At 45.9% G+C, this 19,533-nt stretch overlaps 1 protein-coding gene across 2 annotated transcripts in view; it reads right to left on the reverse strand.

Annotated features, from left to right (window-relative positions):
* Positions 1-19,533, reverse strand: part of LOC126533987 (malate dehydrogenase, cytoplasmic-like) — a 29,434-nt gene that overhangs the window by 3,007 nt on the left and 6,894 nt on the right. For both annotated transcript variants that reach the window (XM_050181207.2, XM_055072552.1), the window contains exons 2-7: positions 18,692-18,793; positions 16,564-16,660; positions 12,464-12,639; positions 7,485-7,607; positions 4,436-4,612; positions 2,789-2,902 (exon numbers count right to left, since the gene is read on the reverse strand). In XM_050181207.2, the coding sequence (XP_050037164.1) occupies positions 2,789-2,902; positions 4,436-4,612; positions 7,485-7,607; positions 12,464-12,639; positions 16,564-16,660; positions 18,692-18,793 (789 nt within the window). The remainder of the gene's footprint in view (positions 1-2,788; positions 2,903-4,435; positions 4,613-7,484; positions 7,608-12,463; positions 12,640-16,563; positions 16,661-18,691; positions 18,794-19,533) is intronic.

Consider the following 19,533-nt stretch of genomic DNA (forward strand, 5'->3'; position numbering starts at 1 on the left):
AAATCCCAGGACATCGTATGAAGCTGAAATTCACTGTAATGATCCCTTGATAGAAATCCCAGGGGGCTAAAAAGCCCTTTTTTTAACATTTCCCTTCCAAAAAATTTTAACACAACTTTGAATCTGATGTACTAAGTAATGACCACATTCACCAAAAAGTAATTGCTTATAACAAATTAACTGCGCCAGCTTTCAAAAGAAGAAGCTTGTTACACCCTGGCGAAGTCATTCAGGAACAGAATAAAAAAGAAACGGCACACAGATCTGAAGAGCAGTTCCTGAGATATCGCTTTCCTCAGCATCACTATGAAAAAATTCATTGTGAGAAAACAGGCCTTGAAAGATGAACACATGTATTTTTATTAGAAAGCTTCTGCGGAATAGCTTGACGTGTCCCTGAGCACTCTATTTGTTCTGCCTTACTTCCACCTATTGTTGGTGTCGTCTAGTGTTCTTTTTTTTTCAGGCGTAGTGCATCTTTTTCAAGCGCTCGCTGTGTGTCTAGGTGTCCTGGCTGGAGTCCAACAGAGACTGATATTACTTCAGTTGCTTTCAAGCAGCCAGCATTGTAACGCAGCACCGCTTCATGCAGTGCTGTTCTTTTGGCATCAAGAACCAGAGGATAGAGTGGAATGACTCCGACGCATTCCGAGTCTTCGCTCCCATGCAGCGCTGGAGAAGAGACTCCTGTGAATGCCACTGGTAAACTGGCAGCGCAGCTGTAGCAACGTAGTCCGGAAGGTTGTGCTTGGTTTGTGGCTCACCCTTTGCCTCTGCAGCTTTATGATGGCACCACGATTCAGCTCCCTCCGGGCAAAGCTTATGGCGAGGGTCCTGGTCGGCTGATGTGACGTGGTGATATGTTGCCATCACTGCACGCTGCATTGCTGCCACGTCACTAGAGTTGTTCCTCAGGGCCCAACCATAATAGTTTGTAAGCTTCTCAATGAGGGGTTTTGTCAGCTTCCCACTCAGTGGCTTATCGCTGTTTTTCACAATATTTCGTAGTCCGCTTCCTATCCTCTTTTGGACATGATAGAGGCACTCTTCTGTTACAAGTGGCACAAGTCCGTAAACATTCTCTTCTGTGAGGGCAGAGAAGGTACGGCTGTCCCCATCAAACACCAGGGTTGTGCAGCGCAGGTCATGCCTGGATATGGACCGCTTGAAAAGTCAGGCCTGCCTCCACCTCCATGCTTCCAGATTTTGCATCTGTGTTGTTCTGGCAGATGTGGTGCTGGTGCCAGCTGTTGTATGCTTCATCTCCAGGTTTGGGCCCCATTTGGCATCCAAGCCAGTGGTTGGAGGGAACGATGACATCCAAGATGAGACCTGTATGGAAGTCAATTATAGATCCTACTCCAATGCGAGATGTGTGCCCACACTTGTGCCACGTTCCATCATACACTACGGTGATGCCTTTGCAAAAGCTGGGATCCATTTGTTTATATGCAATAGTCACTGCTGCGGCAGAATTAGCATAAAACGCATCCAAGGCATGGGCCTCCGGCTACCTGAACGTCTTTTTCAAATGCTTTTGAAACGTCTTGTGGTGCAGACCTCTGTGAGAAACGTTCATTACTGCCCAAAAATCGTTGAGAGTCGTTTAGCGCTTTCCTATTTGCTTGAAAGCCATTACGGTGCAGACATTGACTTCGAAAGTCTGCAAGTCCTTTTTACGGGGTGATGTCCACGAACTCTCAATGGTGCCACGATAGGGGCACAGGACTTCGAGTTTAGTCGCCAGTCCAAGCTTGGTGCTCTCTCGCACAGTCAAACCACCTTCCAAGCAATATCTGCACACTGTACAGCTGAGCAGGCTGCTAAAAATGTCCACCTAAACGAGAGAAAAATGTTCGCCCTCAATTGTAGGTGTAACTGCAGGTGTAGGAGTCAGCTCCATTAGTTGAAATTTGTTCCGGGTCGCCAGCATGGAGCCAAGTTCAGCGCGAACAGCATCACGGTGTTAAGCATTGATGTCGATCTCTTCCTTAGTTAGAGAACGCGTCCACAGATGAATGGTCGATGGTTCGCTTACACTCGATGGCACCGGTTCATAACACGAGCTGGGTCCGGCGATCTCGGAAACACTCGGTGTGCTTGTGGCTCCAGGCACACTCAATGTGTCGGATTGTTGATTGGCGACCGCCGATGGCACAGCTTGACCGCTGCAAGCGTCTATGCAGTCGGCACTCCTAGCAGAATATAGGAAGTTCGATGCTCGTACAAGCTGCACAGCCCGCTTCCGCGCACCAAACATCTGCATTGTCTTGCACTTCGTTGTCGGCATCGTGTGCAAGAATGAAGACCACAGAACTAGCGAAAAAAGAAAAATGCTGAGAACATAATCTAAAAGATAGCGCTAGGCGATGAGCAGCTCGCAAGCAGACATCTGTAGAGGCGGGCGGACCAAGGGGCAAAAACGAGGCGGGTGCGCTTTAGCCTGCGGGATTCGAATGCGCAGCTTCTGGCCAATCAGCACTCCGTGTTCCGTCATGGGAAAATGCCAATAGCAACTCAACTGCGCTGCTGACGCCATTTTGCACTGCGGGAAGACAGAGACAAAGAATTCACGGTCAAAACGACACCAAGATGGCATGGGTAGGCCGCATGAGCCGAGACCGGGGCGCGTGAAGTTTGTCTTCATTTGCTGCTGCATAGATTTCGCAGCATTGCACGCTAAGTACAAAATGGAGTACAGTAAGCTACCGTAAATCTCCCAAGGTTTCTCCAATTCGTATCAGCCTGTGGTCCTGTTTACAGCTACCTCGGACAACTGGACACTCACCTCAGGGGTGCCCTGCCACCAGTCGCGCACGTGGTCAGCCGCTGCCTTCGCAGCCGACATGGCGCTGGAGAGCTTGCGTGCCGCAATCACTGCTGCACCACGCTTCTGTACAGTCTGCAAAAGGAGATGGACAAACAGCATCTCAGGCGGCAGTAGCACATGCAGATAGAAGAAGCACTCATTGACATTGTACACTTTAGAAATATTTGACAGGAATTCAACAGGTAGAGATCAACAAGAGATTAGCCCCATCGTGCCCGTAACGCAGCCCTTTCATAATAAACACCGAGTGAAAACTGAAAGAAGTCACGAAGACAAGTTTACTGACCAGCCTGTCTAATGGGCTGATCAATGTTAATCTTGCTATACATTTATCGAGAGCTTGGTGACCCAGCACTGCCGTGAGGCACGGCTATGTGTAGGCATTGATGGATAACTACCACGTGCTCAACAGGTCCATCAAATGCAGAGTAAACTATTCATGTATAAAGTGTGCCACACATAACATGCACATAGATTAACATGCAGTGGTGTGTATCACTCACGGCCCGATACACATGCTGTTTTGATAGCTGCTGTTGTCCAGCATATCTAGATGAAACCATTACAACTGGTTGCAGTGTGGTGGACATCTGCAGACTGCACCAATCAGGCAGTAGCGGTGACCACAAGAAAAAAAAAAACCTGCAACGTCTACTGCTAATGATCACTCGTAAGTGGCACTAGATGAGTGGAATGATCACGGGATGATTACTCACACCCATTGGGCAAGCCCGTCTTCACGAAACATGCACTCAGTTGTTCCTGGTTAGCCGATGTGACCACCGACACTACTTGAAGTTGGTGTTGGCATAAAAAAAAAATTTCAGAAATTCTGGTGTTTAACGAGGCAAAGCTACAATATGATTATGAGGCACACTGCAGTGCAGTTGTCGCAGCAGAGTACAAGTTCTCTAAATTTACCACAGCTGGGCGTTGCGCTTATATTGCTACGGAGAGTAATCATTAGATGCTCATCACAGCTCTGTGCCAATATACACAGCCGGCTGGCCACGAGTTACCCTGCTACAAATCAATGCAACCAAGCAGCTGTCGCAATTGATCAAGGAAGCACCAGTGGAGCTCAAGTGCCAAGCTAAAATGAGAAGGTTAGAAATGTCTGGCTTAAACGCAGACAGGCAGTCGAGACCGTGCAATGATTGTGTGAAATAAGCAAGTAAATAAGTATAAGAAAAAAAAGAAAAAAGTGGGAAACTACCATGAAAACTGCGACATTAGGTCAACGTCATCGGTGCATAGTCTGCATGTGAAGAAAGCTTTGCCTTCACTATCTTTTCCTAACAAAGAAAAGCAAAATCAGATGTGAAAGAATACACCGTCAGCCTCAAATGATTTTACATTTATCTCTAGTGCTCCTTTAAGGCACATTCAACTGCTCAAATTAGTTGAGAAGCTCAAGGTAGATATACTAAGGTCTACATTCTTCTAAAAGCAATCTGGTATCGTTTTTATGTCCTTTCTGGAAGTTTATCTGGAAGATGACCACAATGCATGGCTAACCACATGACAGCCTGACTGCACGTTGTTCGAACGAATTCTATGCCACCAGGATATAGAAGGCACAAGTGACCGAGGAGGATGACTCACAGTGAGAAATTCGCCCTGGAAGTAGGCTTCGTCCTTGATGGCGTCGGTGACCTTTACATTCTGGCCATTCAGAGTCACTGAGGCATGGCTGGCATCAGGGAACTGGGTGGACGAGTGGTTGCCCCATATGATGACGTTGCGCACGTCCGCGGCTGACACCTTCAACCTCTGGGCAATCTGTGGGGCCAGGAAGAGAGAGCCATTAAACATCCAACAGTTATAAGCAGGGGCTCCGGAACTGGATGGGGCCGTGGGGGGCGAGCGGCCCACTGCCTCTTCTATTTCTGCAAGAAATACGGTGCTGTGGTTATTTGAATCTCCATCTCTCATGTTTACGGTGACACCAAGATGGCGATCCCGTGTCAATGGAAAACTGCGCAACCAATGATGCTACAGTACCTCCCAAAGTAAAATTATTTTTGAGCTTTCAAGGACAACACACTAAAAATGTGCAAGTTTCTCAAATCCTGCTGAGTACCATATTTACTCACATAATGATCGCACCCCTGAATTTTGTTGTCAAAAGTCAATTTCTTTTCTTTCCTGTGTAACGATCGCACCCTGAACTTGTTGCAGCGATAGGTTGTGTGCCAAGTCTAGCTAATGATGATTGTGCTTACCATCTGTCGAATGCTACGCGAATGACTCCTGAAGACATACCAAGCGCTCTGCATGCACCCAACATTCTTAAGCAGATGCCCCATTTCACTCCTTTCATCACTTTCCGCACTTCCGTGAAAAAGAAGCTACAGCCAAACTTGCCTCGGCTTTATCATTTGTAGGCTTCATAATGGTTTTGGTCAACAGCAACATGAAGGGGGGCACCTTTCGATTATTCTCATCTGCACTCATGGGCACGCAACAAATTGTGAGCGGCAACGATAGTTGTCACGTTTACACTGATACGCTAGAAGTGTACCCTATTCATACGGCGACGCTTGTAACGCAGCTAAGATATTCGCCCACCCTTAGTGGAAACGTGCCATATTAGGATAGCACTTAAGACAAATGCCGCAGTGTTTCTGTCATGTGTTTCTGTCACTGGCAGCTAAGCGCGCCCATCTCTGTTTATGTCCCCTCAAAGTGGACATGGCTATGTTATTGTCGCAAACTTGCCGATATTACCAATATTATTCATTACTGATACGGAAGAAACTGTTTCAATGCGCGTAATGTACTCACGAGAAACGAGGCCGTCATTTTTGTTTTGGTGTCCCGCACTGACAGCGGCAGCATCTCTATGGCACCAGCCGCCTGCTTGTCATCCCGCAGAAATGCGGGATGAAAAAAGAAAATTTTTTTTTTTTTCGTGGGAAATTTAACCCGCATAATGATTGTACCCCAGAATTTGCGTCAATTTTTTTGACAAGAAGGTGTGATCATTATGCGAGTAAATACATTAGTTCTTATAATGCAACACGAGAAAGGAAGGTCTTAGAATTGCAGGAAGAAAGATTAAAGAATGAAAAATTTTGACCAAGTCGGTCACTCCGTTGCCACAGCCTGCCTTGATTTCTAGATTCTTTTACAATGGACACAAATTGTGGGTGATACGAATTTCTTGCGCCATCCTGAGAGATTTGTGTCGAGATTCTACTGTAATTAGGCACCAGATTAACAACAACAAATAAACTCTCCAAGTGAAATGAGCAATCCTACCCAACCCCCCTCTGCCTGGCTTTTGCCCCACTCAAGATGCACTTCCAGAGCCCGCGGTTAGAAGGGAATCAACACCCTCTTTTGAGCCAGTAGTAAGACAGCACATGAGCTAGATGATACCACAGTGGAGGAGACCAGAGCTAAACACAACAACGGCATGCAAAAAAACAAGAAAGAATATCAGTGGCTTTACCTGCCAAAACTACGATCCAATTATGAGGCAAATCGTAATGGAGGACTCCAGGTTAACTGGGGTGCTTAATGTGCCCATAATCTAAATGCATGGGGGCTTTTGCATTTCGTCCCCATGGAAATCCGACTGCCAAGGCTGTGATCGGATTGGTTCCGACTGGGATCGGAGCTCACCAACACAAAACAATAACCACTGGGCTACTGCGGCAGGTCGATGGCACGTAAGATTACAGTCTTTGCAGCACTGTTGCAATCTTGCATGCCGAACTTGTGCCACCGTTAATACTCAACCGCACACAATGCCGCAGACGGTGCATTAAAGGGACACTAAAGGCAAATACCAAGTCGACGTGGGCTGTCTAACTACCATTCCAGAAACCTCAAAACGCTTGTTTAGTGCCAAGAAGAGACTTAGTATACGAGAAAACTGCATCTGAAGGGTCCGAATACCGTTTTCGAAATTTAAATCACCCGCCACCCAACCAGGAGAGTGGTGACGTTGCATACGCCATTACCGTCCTTTGCTGCCATCTGCGAGTAAAACGGCGGCAGACAGACAGCGGCACCGAGCCAAGACAGAGCGGCGGATTCGCCTCTGCAGCTACTTTTTGGTCAAGTGGCGTAGACCGCTTGGGAATCCCGCGACATCACATGGAAGTTGAATCCTCTGCTACTTGCAGTTTGTGCGTGTTTCGCGAGCCAGCAAAACCAGCGCAGCACTATGCGATCAGGAAAGTACTGAAACGTGTAAGCATGGGTGGAGCAGAGTCGAGTGAAAACGAAACCTTTCAACCGCCCACGTCGTTGTAAACGGTAATTTCAATGAGTTCTCCTTTCTGAGCATGAAATGCAACTGGACAGGTAGCATTTTATTTCATCTTACAATACAATACGAGGATGTTTTTTGCAACGACTAGTTGAGTACTACTGACAAAATTTAACTGGGCAGTGCTTTTGTCATCGGGCAAGTGCTTGAATGTCCCATGGGAGTCTCTAATCATGTCCTGCATTTACCTTGATTTCTCGATTATTAAGGCTCTATTCACGATAACATTGACGCCTTAGAGATTCTCGAGCACTAATCTATCACTTTAGCTTGACTTTGTATTTGCCTTTAGTGTCCCTTTAAAGCGTTGTGCTGACTGCTCATGTCTTACAACAAGAACTATCATGCTTGGCCTACAGAAGCAGTGCGTACCTGTCCCTTTGCCCTGTTGTGGTCGAGACGCGTCATGGCCGAGAAGTTCTCCTTGGGAATGGACGGGGCGTACTTGGAGCAGATGAGGGCATTCGTGTTCGCTGGGTTGCCCACCACCAGAATCTGTGCGGGCAAACATAGCACGAAGATACAGTTAGCCACAGTTACACGCACAGTTGGGTACCATATCAAATGCTAATCGTGACAATCAATCTGCACATAGAGGAAATCCATGTGCAGGAGCAGCTGTGCTTGCCATTTTGAAGATTTACAGTCGGGCGTCGCTATAACGAAGCCTTATGAAACACGAAAACACCTTTGTTTCATGCAATATTTGTTACGAGCATGTATTTATTACGTACCAGTGTTAAGAAAAATTTGACATTTACTTCGTTATACCCAATAATTTTTATATACATGATCATTACATCAAGGTATGATGGTAAACCTGAAGTCAGCGATACGTTATAAATGAAGCACCAAATGCCCCTCAGAGGAAATACAACAAATACAGTTTACTTCCGTTAATTCGACCCCAACGGTACTGACAAAATAGATCAAATTCTTCGACAGGTTAAATTAAACAAGCCGCAGGAAAAACAACAAAATTCACGCTCGATTAGCTTGGCAGTATTTGCCCCATTCCATGATGCCCTCGAATCAAATGTGTGCCCACTTTCTACGTGTCCAAAGTAGAAAACTAACATACAAATGATATAAAGTTGAAGGGCAAATCTCTACAAGGCTTCCATTATTTATGGCCCGGAGGGCCGTAACTTATGTTGTGTGTTTAGTGTGCTTAAGGGGGGACACTGCTATTAAATTAATGTTCATCATCTTTTTCCATCAATATTAATGAAACTTTCCAGTCTTGTTAAGGTTTTTGTGCTGATTTCAAATATGTAATTATTTTTCCAATAGGCCATTTAGTTCTGAAGATAAATGAAATTCATTGTCCATAATTTGCGGAAACAATAGAAAAAAAACTGCGCTACAAAAATTCATATTGGCACACGCCTAGGTACTAGAAAACATAAGAAACACAATGGTAGGAATACTTTTTTGATATATTAAATATTAGTAATTTTATAGCAATTCAATCTTCACTGTTCCAATTGTGGGTGCCCTATTGTGTGATCTAAAGCAGAAGTGAAAAATTTTAAAGCATAAATTCCAAAATCTGTTCCTACCCCTGTGTGCTTTGTACACTCAGCTACGAGCCACAACAAAAATTATGCCTCTACCTGCCTTGAAGGCAGAGATATGGTTGCCGCAAATCAGCAAGAAGTCAAAAATCGATGTTTTGAGAAAACGAGAAAAAAGAAGTGAAGTCACTTTTAATCAAAAGTGCAGAAAAAATTGTGCACTATTTCGCAGTGAAAGTAGCTAAAAGCCACCAGGAATGTAGTCACTTTGACTACGACCATCCAAATGGCGTTTCCTGAAAGAATTCTGCATGTCCGTAGTGGTCTTGCGCTTTTTTGCAGATGCAACTGCTCGACGGCGGTCCTTCTCCACCATGCGTTTCATGCTGGGTATACCAGGGTTGAGGTGCAGCTCTTTCAATATTGCTGCAGAGGTCGTCTCACAGCCAGCATTGCATTTCATGACTGCCTCAGCTACTGTGGCTTGCACGGTGAACAATGAAGCATGCTGTTCCTTTGGAGCCAGTGCCCATATCAGGGAGTGGAGAGACTCGTTGCTGTTCTGAGTACTGCCCCGTAGGCACCGCTCAAGGAGCTTTTCATCAGACAGGCGCTCATAAATGGGCAACAGGGCTTCACAGACATGAGGAGGCAAATTGTAGCGGTGCTTAGGGGCTGCCTCACCCTTAGCGCTTGCTGCATTTTGCCGGCACCACGAGCTTGGTCCTGGTGGACAGTAGCTGTGGTCCGATATCAAGTCATTTGATGTTGTGTGGTGATAAGTTGCCATCACAGCCCGTTTCATTCCTTGCACATCACCCTTGTGAGTCTTCAGGGCCCAGCCATAATATTGTGTCAGCTTCGTGACTAAGTCGTTGGTTAGTTTGCCTTTACCACCAAGGCTCTCCAATCCAGGTCCCTTATGCTTTGCAATAAGGTTTCGCAAACTTGTGCCCATACGTTTCTGTACGTGGTTTGTACAGTCTTCCTTTTCCACTGAAATGTATCCATACACTCTGGCTTCCTGCAGCGCAAGGAAAGCGCGACTGTCACCATCTGAGAGTAGGGTGGTGTACCTCAGGTTATGCCGCTGCAGTGACCTTTGGAAAAGGATGAGGGCAGCTTCAACTTCCATTTCGCCGGCCTTCTTGGAGGTGTTTTTCTGACAGGCATGGCTCTCCTTCCAAGCTTTATAACTCGGGTCATTATCCTTTGGCCCATGCTCACAACCAGCGCAGAACGAAATCCAAGAAAAAACTGCGCAAAAAAAGGGACAAGACGAAGAAAGAACCACACATTCGGCATTCAGGTTCTCTTTTCGGCACCTTATAAGCTGTCTAGTCTGTGCAATTTAGTTAGACCTGATAGAAAAAAGAAAATTGAGTGCTGCACTAACCACAGGAACAAGTTTGTGCCCTGTAGAGCGAATGTCATTTATGAGATTCCGCTGAGTTGTGGCAACGTGTATGTTGGGCAAACAGGGCGCTGCATTAATATTAGATTGTTAGAACACGCTAATTCCCTAGATGATTCTAGAGGACAGCATCTTCCGAAGCATTGCAAGACCTGCAGGCATGACGGGAATGCTTGTACCCCACTTTTCGGCAGGACTAAGATTGTCGGACGCGCAAGGGATAAGAAAGAGCGCGAAATAATCGAAGCCTTTGAAATCGCGAGATTAGGGCCTGATAAATGCGTTAGCGAAGCTTCCATACATTTGTACCGCAAGGAGTTGGCGTTTCTAGGCTTGACCACCTGACAGCTGCTTTTGTCTTTGTGGCCGGTGCGCATGCGTTCTGTTGTTGGTGGGAAAGAGGCGATGGTGCATTAAACCAGTTGTTAGTCTGCGCCCGTGTTGTGTGGTTCTTTCTTCATCTTGTCCCTTTTTTTGCGCAGTTTTTTCTTGGATTTCGTAATGCTATACCAACTAGCCCCTCACCGTACGCTTCTAGACTTCAGCGCAGAAGTTGCTGAGCACCACATAGTCGAGGACTAGCCCCGTAAACAGCTCTATGACGGCGCCTACGCCAATGTGAGACGAGTGGCCGCGCGTCATCCAGGAACCGTCGTATGACACGGCAATATTTCCCGGATTTCCAAGCTCCAATTCGTCGTACAGTTGCCGAACCGGTTGCGCGCACAGTGCCGTCTGCTTCTCGGCAGCAAGTGCCGCCGCGGGTGCCAGCTTCCTTTTCACATACCGCTGCCACGTTTTCGTATGAAGACCACGGTGGGAGATGTTCATTGTGGCAAAAATATCGTTCAGCGCCGTTCGCCGATTCGCGGTGGCTTGCATCGCGCGCGCGGCAAGAACGTTCACAACAAACGGGTTGCACTTCTGGCTACCGTTCACGCGGGGCGAGCTCCACGCCGACGCGATATCACCGCAACACGCACACGCGATAACAATCTTTATGGCAAGGCCATATTCTCGTTCGCGTTTGCCTACTGTGACGCTACCGCCGCACACCTTGCACTTCACAAACGACATCAGTTCATTCACGGCGTCCAAACAAACGATAGCGAAGACTACCTCCACGTCGACTGGTTCGGCCGCAACGTCGTCGGCGTGAGTAAGGGAATCCAACTTCCGTTTTGTTGCTGGCGTTGAAGCAAGGACTTGAAGTTTTCTTTTGGCATTCATATCCCTCTGCAGCAAATCCGCATGTTGCAACATTGCAGTGTCATGCCGAACGCGGCCGCCGTCCGTAACAACTTCACTCGTTGGTGAGCTGGCTAGGCCTACTTCGGCGTCGTCCGCGGCTTGGGCAACATTTGCGGTTGGCGGCGGGCTATTCTCGATGTTTTCCGAAGGAACAGAGCGCTTCTGAAAGTTATAAGTTGTTCGCTTCTTCTTTTTACCGAACTTGTTCATCGTGGCGAACTTCCTCGGTGGATTGGACATAGTTCCGCACTTGTCACAAACGTACGACTGAGAACAACGAGGCGCACCGTCGCGTCGCCTGCGGAGTGGAGCAGACGACGGGAACCTCGCGCAGCCAACCACAGCACGCGTTTTTGGTCACGTGCGCTAGTCAACGAATCGGATCGCGCGTTCGGACTTCTTTTTCTCCCCGGATTTCAACGTCACTGGCGAACCGACGGAGTCACTTTTGGCGGGAAAATAAAGAAGGAAGGCTCCTCTTTCCGACGATACCAAGATGGCTGCGATCGCGCGCATAGAAAAAGAGCTACGCGCCGCGATAAAAAGGGCTGTTTTTGCGCGGAATTCAGCTCACAGTGATGTTATAAATTGATATTGCGGACGAAATACTCTTCCCTGAGATTCGAAACTTAGTGAATTAAAGGAATATTAGCTGTAGATATCGAAAATCTCATTTTCAAAAAATCGATTTTTGCGCGATTTTTTCGCCGCAAAGAGCCGTGTCCCCCCTTAAGTCAAGAAAGAGTGCATGTGGCTGTTTTCTTCGTCATGGCAACTGAAACAGCAGCTGCGCAGCGCCTCCTCCCCTCCCTCTTTTTTTCTTATCCGGGAGTTAGTGCAGTCTCAAAATGTGAGTCGTGCATGTAGGTATGTGCCGCTGGGCATGTGCTGTTCACCGACAAACCTCTGATACCACTCGGTATGCGCAGACTTCCAGAAGGCGTGGCATATTCAGAGAAAAGCACGAGAGAGGAGTACGACTGCAGTACGTGATGCGTTTTAACTATTTGCACACTCTGTTAGTCACTGTAGATTAGTTTTGCCCAAATTTTTTGGGGGGCAGCTAGCTATGTGCACGTAATTGAGGATGTCAACATGGTGACAGCAATCGTAGTAAAGCCACAGAGGTATGGTGAGAAGCAGCGCCCACTTCTTGTACGGTTTCCTACCTTGACAGATTTCTTGGCATACTGGTCAAGGGCCCGCCCCTGGCTCTTGAAGATCTTGACGTTCGCGGCAAGCAGGTCCTTGCGTTCCATGCCCTCCTTGCGGGGCATCGAGCCCACCAAGAAGGCTACGTCAATGCCAGCGAAGGCAACCTTCTCATCATCTGTGGCCACCACATCTGCATTCGTGGAAAAAAAGATTTATAGAGCTCGCTGTCATGTGGGGGACTGCTAAAGGTGGAAATAAGTTGTTGAAATTAAAGTCACTGATTTTATGGGTAGGTCTCCAGACACTTGCTACCAGACATTCACAGCTAAGCCTACGTGACGACGACCCCGTTTCCCTGCCCCACACTCCTATAGTGTGCTCGATCACGTCATCTCCAACACTGGACATGTGAGAAGACGGCTTGCGTCAAGCCACCATCCTTTTCTGCTCGCCCTCTCATGTTACCCTTTGCACCCCCGCAAACGGTGCATGAGCTGCGATCTGATAGCACTTTAACTTTATATGGAACCTATGCTCTGATCGTCCTGCACTGAAGGAGGAAAGGTAAAGACTTTTTCAATGCGAGCACAGCAACTGTTTTGGTTTTGCATGTTGTACTCTACGATTGATTGGGTGATATATTTAAAGGGGGCTCTCGTTAGTTCAAACTCCATTTTATTCCAATAAATTTCTAGTCACCTTGGAATTCAAATTAACAAGATTCTACTGTATCTCTTTCATGCGCACTCACACACACACACACGCACACAAATGTCGGTTTTCATGAAATTAACCCTTTCCATGCAAACTTGTGTTTTGAGAAAACCACAATAATCTTGTGAATTTCTTTCCTAGTGAAATTTCAATGTCAGCAGTTCACTTGTTATTTTATGCTGTCGGTAACTTTTTTTCATGTTTTTGAATGACTAATAGGCATGACCATAGAAGCAGGCTACAGGTTATGTTTCTTTAGGTGCGCCAAATTTTTTTAGGATTGTCTATGGCAGATAGCGCAATTCTAACCCTTGATCTACATTACTTGAAGAGGCAGCCATTACTTCTACTAGAAATAAAAATGATCAATTGAATAATTAGTGTAATTATGCTCTGGCAGTGCTCTGCGTTACGCGGTGACAAGGACAACACCAAAGAGCGCTGGGACGCGGCCCTCCGTAGCTCCGAACTAGAATAACAGACATGGGCAGCCTACTGGGCCCACAATGCGGTCTAGAGGCTAGGCCTTTCGGTCCCAACGTGGGAGCGGCCCTCTTCGGGCTAGGACACCAGCGTGACCTAAAGGACCTGAACAAAGTTTTTCATACCATACCATACGTCCCCAGAGGAGAGGCAGGCCACCAGAGGCTCGAAGCCTTCTTTGAAATCATCAGTGCTGAGCTGAAGCCAGGGTGCCTACCAAGTTAAAACTTCCAAATTCCCCGAATTTTCCAGGTTTTCCCCGAGCGCTTTTGCAAAATTACCTGAGTAATGAAGAACTTTGTTTCATGTCAAGACAGGCTGACACCATGTCGCCCGAAACTCTCTCTTTAGTAAGCATGCGAAAAGATAAATAAAAACTTGATCCACTTTGAATAGGAAGGAGTAGTGTTTATTTTGAGCAAGAAGACAGAAGGGAGGGGTTAGTAAAATTCACAGCAAATAAAATGTCTCCAAAAAATGGTAAAACCAACTGAAAATTGAGTCAAACATTTTCAAATATGAATAAAAAGGAGATGCTTACAGAAGCAAATATTTTCGAATACGAGCTGTTTCTATCAACTGATAGCAAGCTCATTGGCATGACGCCCAAACTATGTCACAATTGAGATTCTCTCTCAGCGGCTCGTAAGTCAACCTCAACTGTCCTGACATACTCTCAGCTCACACACGACGCCTCAGTGTTGCGTTTCACTGCTATAAAGAGTTTGTTTTGGTTTGGATGAGGGACACCTGCATCTTTGCAACAGATAACATAATTTTTTTTTCTGAGCTCAAGCTCCTTCAAAGAAGCGGCAGCATGCTTCCTTTCCCGTTCATTCCTCAATGCATGGTCCTTTCTGTTGTTGGCTTGCTTCCGCTGTGTGTATGTCCCATGGACCATTTGAAGCATCTTCTTGGTCAGTTGTACAGTCAACGTCCCATTTTTCGGACTCCCTAGGGGCCGCAAAAAAGTCAGAAAAATCGGCCAGTCGGGAAAAATGAATGCATGTCTTTTACTGCCCTTAAGGGCTGAAATCGCCACAGGGACATCCGAAAAAAAGCGCTGAAGGCCTGCCAGTACAAGTATCAGGCATATTGGTGCTCATACTGTGAGAAGAGATACCGGGTGGACGCGTGTATAATTAAGGAATACATACTGTGTCCCATGGCAATTGCCCCTTCCCACGCTTGTTATGCTTTACCGCAATACTTTTGTGTATGCTTCACCAGCGAACATTTATGTTCAGAGGTGAAGCTGACTTTCGCGAACTGGCATTATGGAACGCACCGTGCTTTCCGAGCTTCGAATCCAATCGCGAGGACCGCAAAGGTGAAGTCGGTGCTATTGCTGACAGCAGCGAATCCTTTCAATGAAAAATACGGCACCCAACGGCAAGAAGCTTAATAGTGAATGTCGAAGCAGCTAGGCCTAGCTTTGCCGCAGTGGTGACTACGGCTGCCAGCGGATGTGTGCGCATACGCGCCAGTTCAAGGTGGCGAGGTAATCAAAACGGCAGCGGTGGTGGCTTGAATGACATTTCAGATCTGCAGTCACGGCAAGAAGTACAGAAAATCAGATGGTGAACGGTTCTTGCGTCCGAAACTTCAGATGTTCATATACATTGACTCTGTGGGGTACGTGGTGGTGCCGCGAAGCCGTCCAAATTATCAAGCATCCGGAAACTCTTTGTTGACTGTACAATGGCAACTCCTCCAGCCGATGACACGGTGACAAAGAGGATTCATTACGATTTTTGTCTGTTACCCGAGCCAGCGTTATCGCGACTTTCATTCCCTTTCAATAAAATTACAGCTAATTTTCCCCGATTTTCCCGTGCACAAATTGCCTGAGTTTTCCCTGAGTATTTCCAGACTATTCAAAATCCCTGAGAATTCCCAGTTTTCCTGGTTGGTAGATACCCTGGAAGCTCTGAACACAGCTCACCTGAGCTGTCCAAGCAGCAAAGGCAAGCAGCAAATCAGACAAAAATAGTAACTCCGTATTTAACATCATGCTAACTCATGACCTACCGTATTTACTTGAATCTAACGCGCATCTTTTTTCAGATAAAATGGGTACAAAAATTGCATTCACATTAGAATCGAGTACGACCCTAAATCTGCATTACCATACCGCCATTGGCATTTCAAATTGGCCGCCTCGTACGCGGTTCGGGCCTAGCTGTCGTAGCTTCCTCCGTGTGCTGCAGTATGTATGCTTAGACAATGCTTCCTTTGGCTTAGGTTAATGCACCATCCGTTTTCCTGTTTTCTGCATTTGCTCTATCAGCATGGAAGTGCCGACTGCAAAGAAGTGCAGAGTTCAACACGATGCCACAATTAAAAGGAAAGTGATCATGTGTGCAGGGACGGACGGAAATCGGGCCACATCACGGGCGTTCGGAGTTCCCGAAACTTGCATACGGCACTGGCGCAAACAGGAGAGGCGTTCTACACAGGCGGCTGCTACGTACAGCATGGCCGCGCGGCCCCTATCTTGAAAGCGATCTGCGATGGAGACAAGAGTGTACACATCTAGACACACTGCGCCATGTTCTCGTCGCTTAGTTTGCGTCAAAGTGAGGCCACACAAAGGTCAATCCCCTCGCTCCTGCTACCGCAATTCCTCGCTCCATCGTTTTGATAAAGAGTTTCCACGGTCATTGAGGGAAATGTATTTATGTTTGCTTGTGCGTGCAAGCAATGAATGTAATAGGCGGCTGTTGTCATGCAGCCGCCCGTCTTTGCTCCACCATTTTAACACCCATAAGATCCCAGACTTGCACTCCATTTCGCCCAGCCACAGCGCCCCCAAAATGTTTTTTTTTCAGAAGCTGGCACCATCTAGCAGCACAACATTCACATCAAAATATTAAAATGCCTGCCATTTGTCTGTTGCCAAAAGCAAGCAGCTCACCTTTCAAGAGAGGGAAGGCACAGTCCACCAGCTCCATGACGACGCCATTGAGGACCCCCATCATCATGGGGATGTCCAGCAAGTGCAGAACCACAGGCTGCAATGCAACAACAGCAGCCACAGCCATTTGGTGACTTTACCTCGTAACTAGCAAGATTAAACGAGCAATATTTTTATAATTTGTTTTTTGCTTTCATTTGTCAAGTTCTGCAGAAATATGCAATGTGGAGGAAGAGTCATGAAAGCTAGAGCTGATATCAACATGAGAAAAGCACGTAGCTACAATGAAGCCTGTACGGCAGTGCTTGCTTTAGGGTTAGTCACTGACTGAAGAAAGTAAGCGCAGTGTGAGAAGATATGCAAGAAAAGCAATGGCACAAGCACACTGCTCATTACTAGCTTAATTACGAAGAGTGATATAAGTACCAATATAACCAGCACACATTAACCAACTGGCAGCCTGCTATCAAAACATAGTTGCCCTTTTCATGCCTGTCTTGTTCACTTTTTGAAGACAAGGTCTTCTTTGCAGAGTTCACTCAGGTTTGGCGTATCTGAGATCTGGGTATCTTGCAACCACTTCCCGGAAAGAAAAAGAAAACTTTCACGCCTCCAGAGTGCCATAGCAAGTCACAAAAGGCAACAACGTGCAGGTTCTGAACTAGACTATAATCAAGAATTAGTTGCTACGTAGGTGAAACTAACGCCATGGGCATATTTAGTGCAGATATAGTAGAAAATTAACATTACACCATAGATGGCACATTGTTGGGATGGGCCCACTTGTCCCCTTGGTCAAAAAAAGAAGAAAGGGTGAACTAAGCGTCGATGTTAAAGACAAAGTCGACCAGCTGTGCAAGAAGTATGGCACAAATCGGTTTGAAGTTTATTTTTTTACCACGTAAGTACACTGATGTACTGAGGTGGTAGGGATGGCAGGATAAAAGCTGCATAACGGCAGCTTGACTTGTCCCACCTCCTCGTGAACAACAGGCAGCAACATGGCAACACATTGATTGTACATACTTGTAGGAAGAAAAAAAAAAAAAACGTAAAGCAAGAGCATAAATGTCACAACTTTGATGGCGAAGAAATATTTTTCGTGCGACACACAAAAATGTTAACATTTACAAAAGTATTTGCTGTAATGTGTTCTTGGATATACAATGTATGTTTTCATCACTCAGTTCGTATAAGTGTTGATGAAAGATAATAGGAGAGCGTTTGAAAATACTGAGTGATCATAAAGATACTAAATGAGCAAATAGTAAACATTATAAAGTGACAAAGAAATAAATAGATATAATCAACATATCATCATCAAATTATTTGAACCACCATGTACAACAGTATAGTCTTTGGCATTGACACTTATTTGATCTTTTATTTTTTTATTAATGCCTTCCAGGCAAAAGGCATTATGGAGAGCAGTGGTAACATTATGTTTGGTAAACTAAACTACTATAACTTTGCAGTTTTAGAGTACACTTATTTTCATGAGGCCTTATACGAGTTCCATCACAGCTACTTGCAGCTTTCTCTTTTCTTGCTTGAGTTGCCACAAGGCAAAATGTTACTTTGAAACTAAATATAAGCACGCAGGCCTGTTTCATAGGGATACTGAAATAGTGACTTATAAAATGTGTTGTCCATACTCCACCTTTCATAGTCTTCAGCTTGATCAATGTTTGAAGGCTATGAAAGATGGATCATGAACTGTGCGCTACTTATAGCCAAATTCCAACTTTCTATCTCGTAATTTCTCCCTTCATTTTTCTCAAGTGAACTTCAAGCAGGGTTGCACAACAGCTGAAAGCAAGATAAGCAAGAAACAGAACATCTAAAATTGTACTCGTTGTACATAAGCAAGAAACTTAGAAACACACATGCTCAGAATTTCAGTAACAGGCAGACATACAACAAATTGAGTAATTAAACGAGGCATACAGTGGAAGGTCACTTACCTCTGAATCGTGCATAAAGCATTTTCTCTCTTAACTCTACACGTAGAAGCAGTGAACAAAGAAGAAGGCCATGCTCAGAGGCTTAATGATGCAAGTCAACCAACTTGTGTTTTCATGCAAGAGCCTCTTGAAAAAACTGGAGAGCTGTATCCAACTTGACTCACCTGGTCACAACCAAACACCTGGCCCCTGGCAATGATGGGCACCAGCGAGTAGGCAATCTGGCCTGCTGCGCCAGTGACGAGCACCCGGACAGGTTCCTTAGACTGCACAGATGAACAGTCAAACAAGTACAGGTAAGCATAGAAAGTGTCTCGAACCTGGCAACCTAGTTTCTGTGTGTGGCACAAGCCAATACATTAGCCAAGTCACTACTTCAAACAACCAGCTTCGTGTGGTACGTGCGGTCGAGCCCTTTCCATTCCATGAATGAGCTGTTTTTGTCTGTGCACTTGTGGCAAATAAGACCAAGGACAAGCTCAGCTTGTCGACAGTTGCAAAACTAATGGCAACTGGGTGAGTTGGTGCGGCAACACGATGAAACAGCATGTGCTCATCTTCGTTGCTGTTCTGTACTTGCAAGAATTCCATTAGACTTGTTTACTTGTACTTGCATGGCGCAGGTATTACTGCTTGCCACACTTATCCCTTTCGAGCACCGATTGATTTCGATATGCAAAACATTCAGCTAGAAGAGAGCACTAAAGAAGCTGCATATTTAGAGTTTATGCACTGATCTCGTCAGTACCTTTCCTTGCCATCCTTGTGTTTATTGTACACCCTACAGGATAAAACGATACCAAGTCGCCTAACTTTCAGTTCTGTAGACATCTGGACTCCATGCCAGAACTGAAAGAACTGTTTTAGTTACACATGTACAATTTACAACTACTCAGTATGGGAACTCATCATCACAGTTGAGAATAAGGTAGAGGGTAGACAGCAAAACTGACTGTGGACCAGCTGGCTGGCCTCAAGCCCGGAACTCCTCTAAACTGTGCAGCAA

This window comes from Dermacentor andersoni, chromosome 7 (genome assembly GCF_023375885.2).
Source record: "Dermacentor andersoni chromosome 7, qqDerAnde1_hic_scaffold, whole genome shotgun sequence".
Lineage (NCBI taxonomy): Eukaryota > Metazoa > Arthropoda > Arachnida > Ixodida > Ixodidae > Dermacentor > Dermacentor andersoni.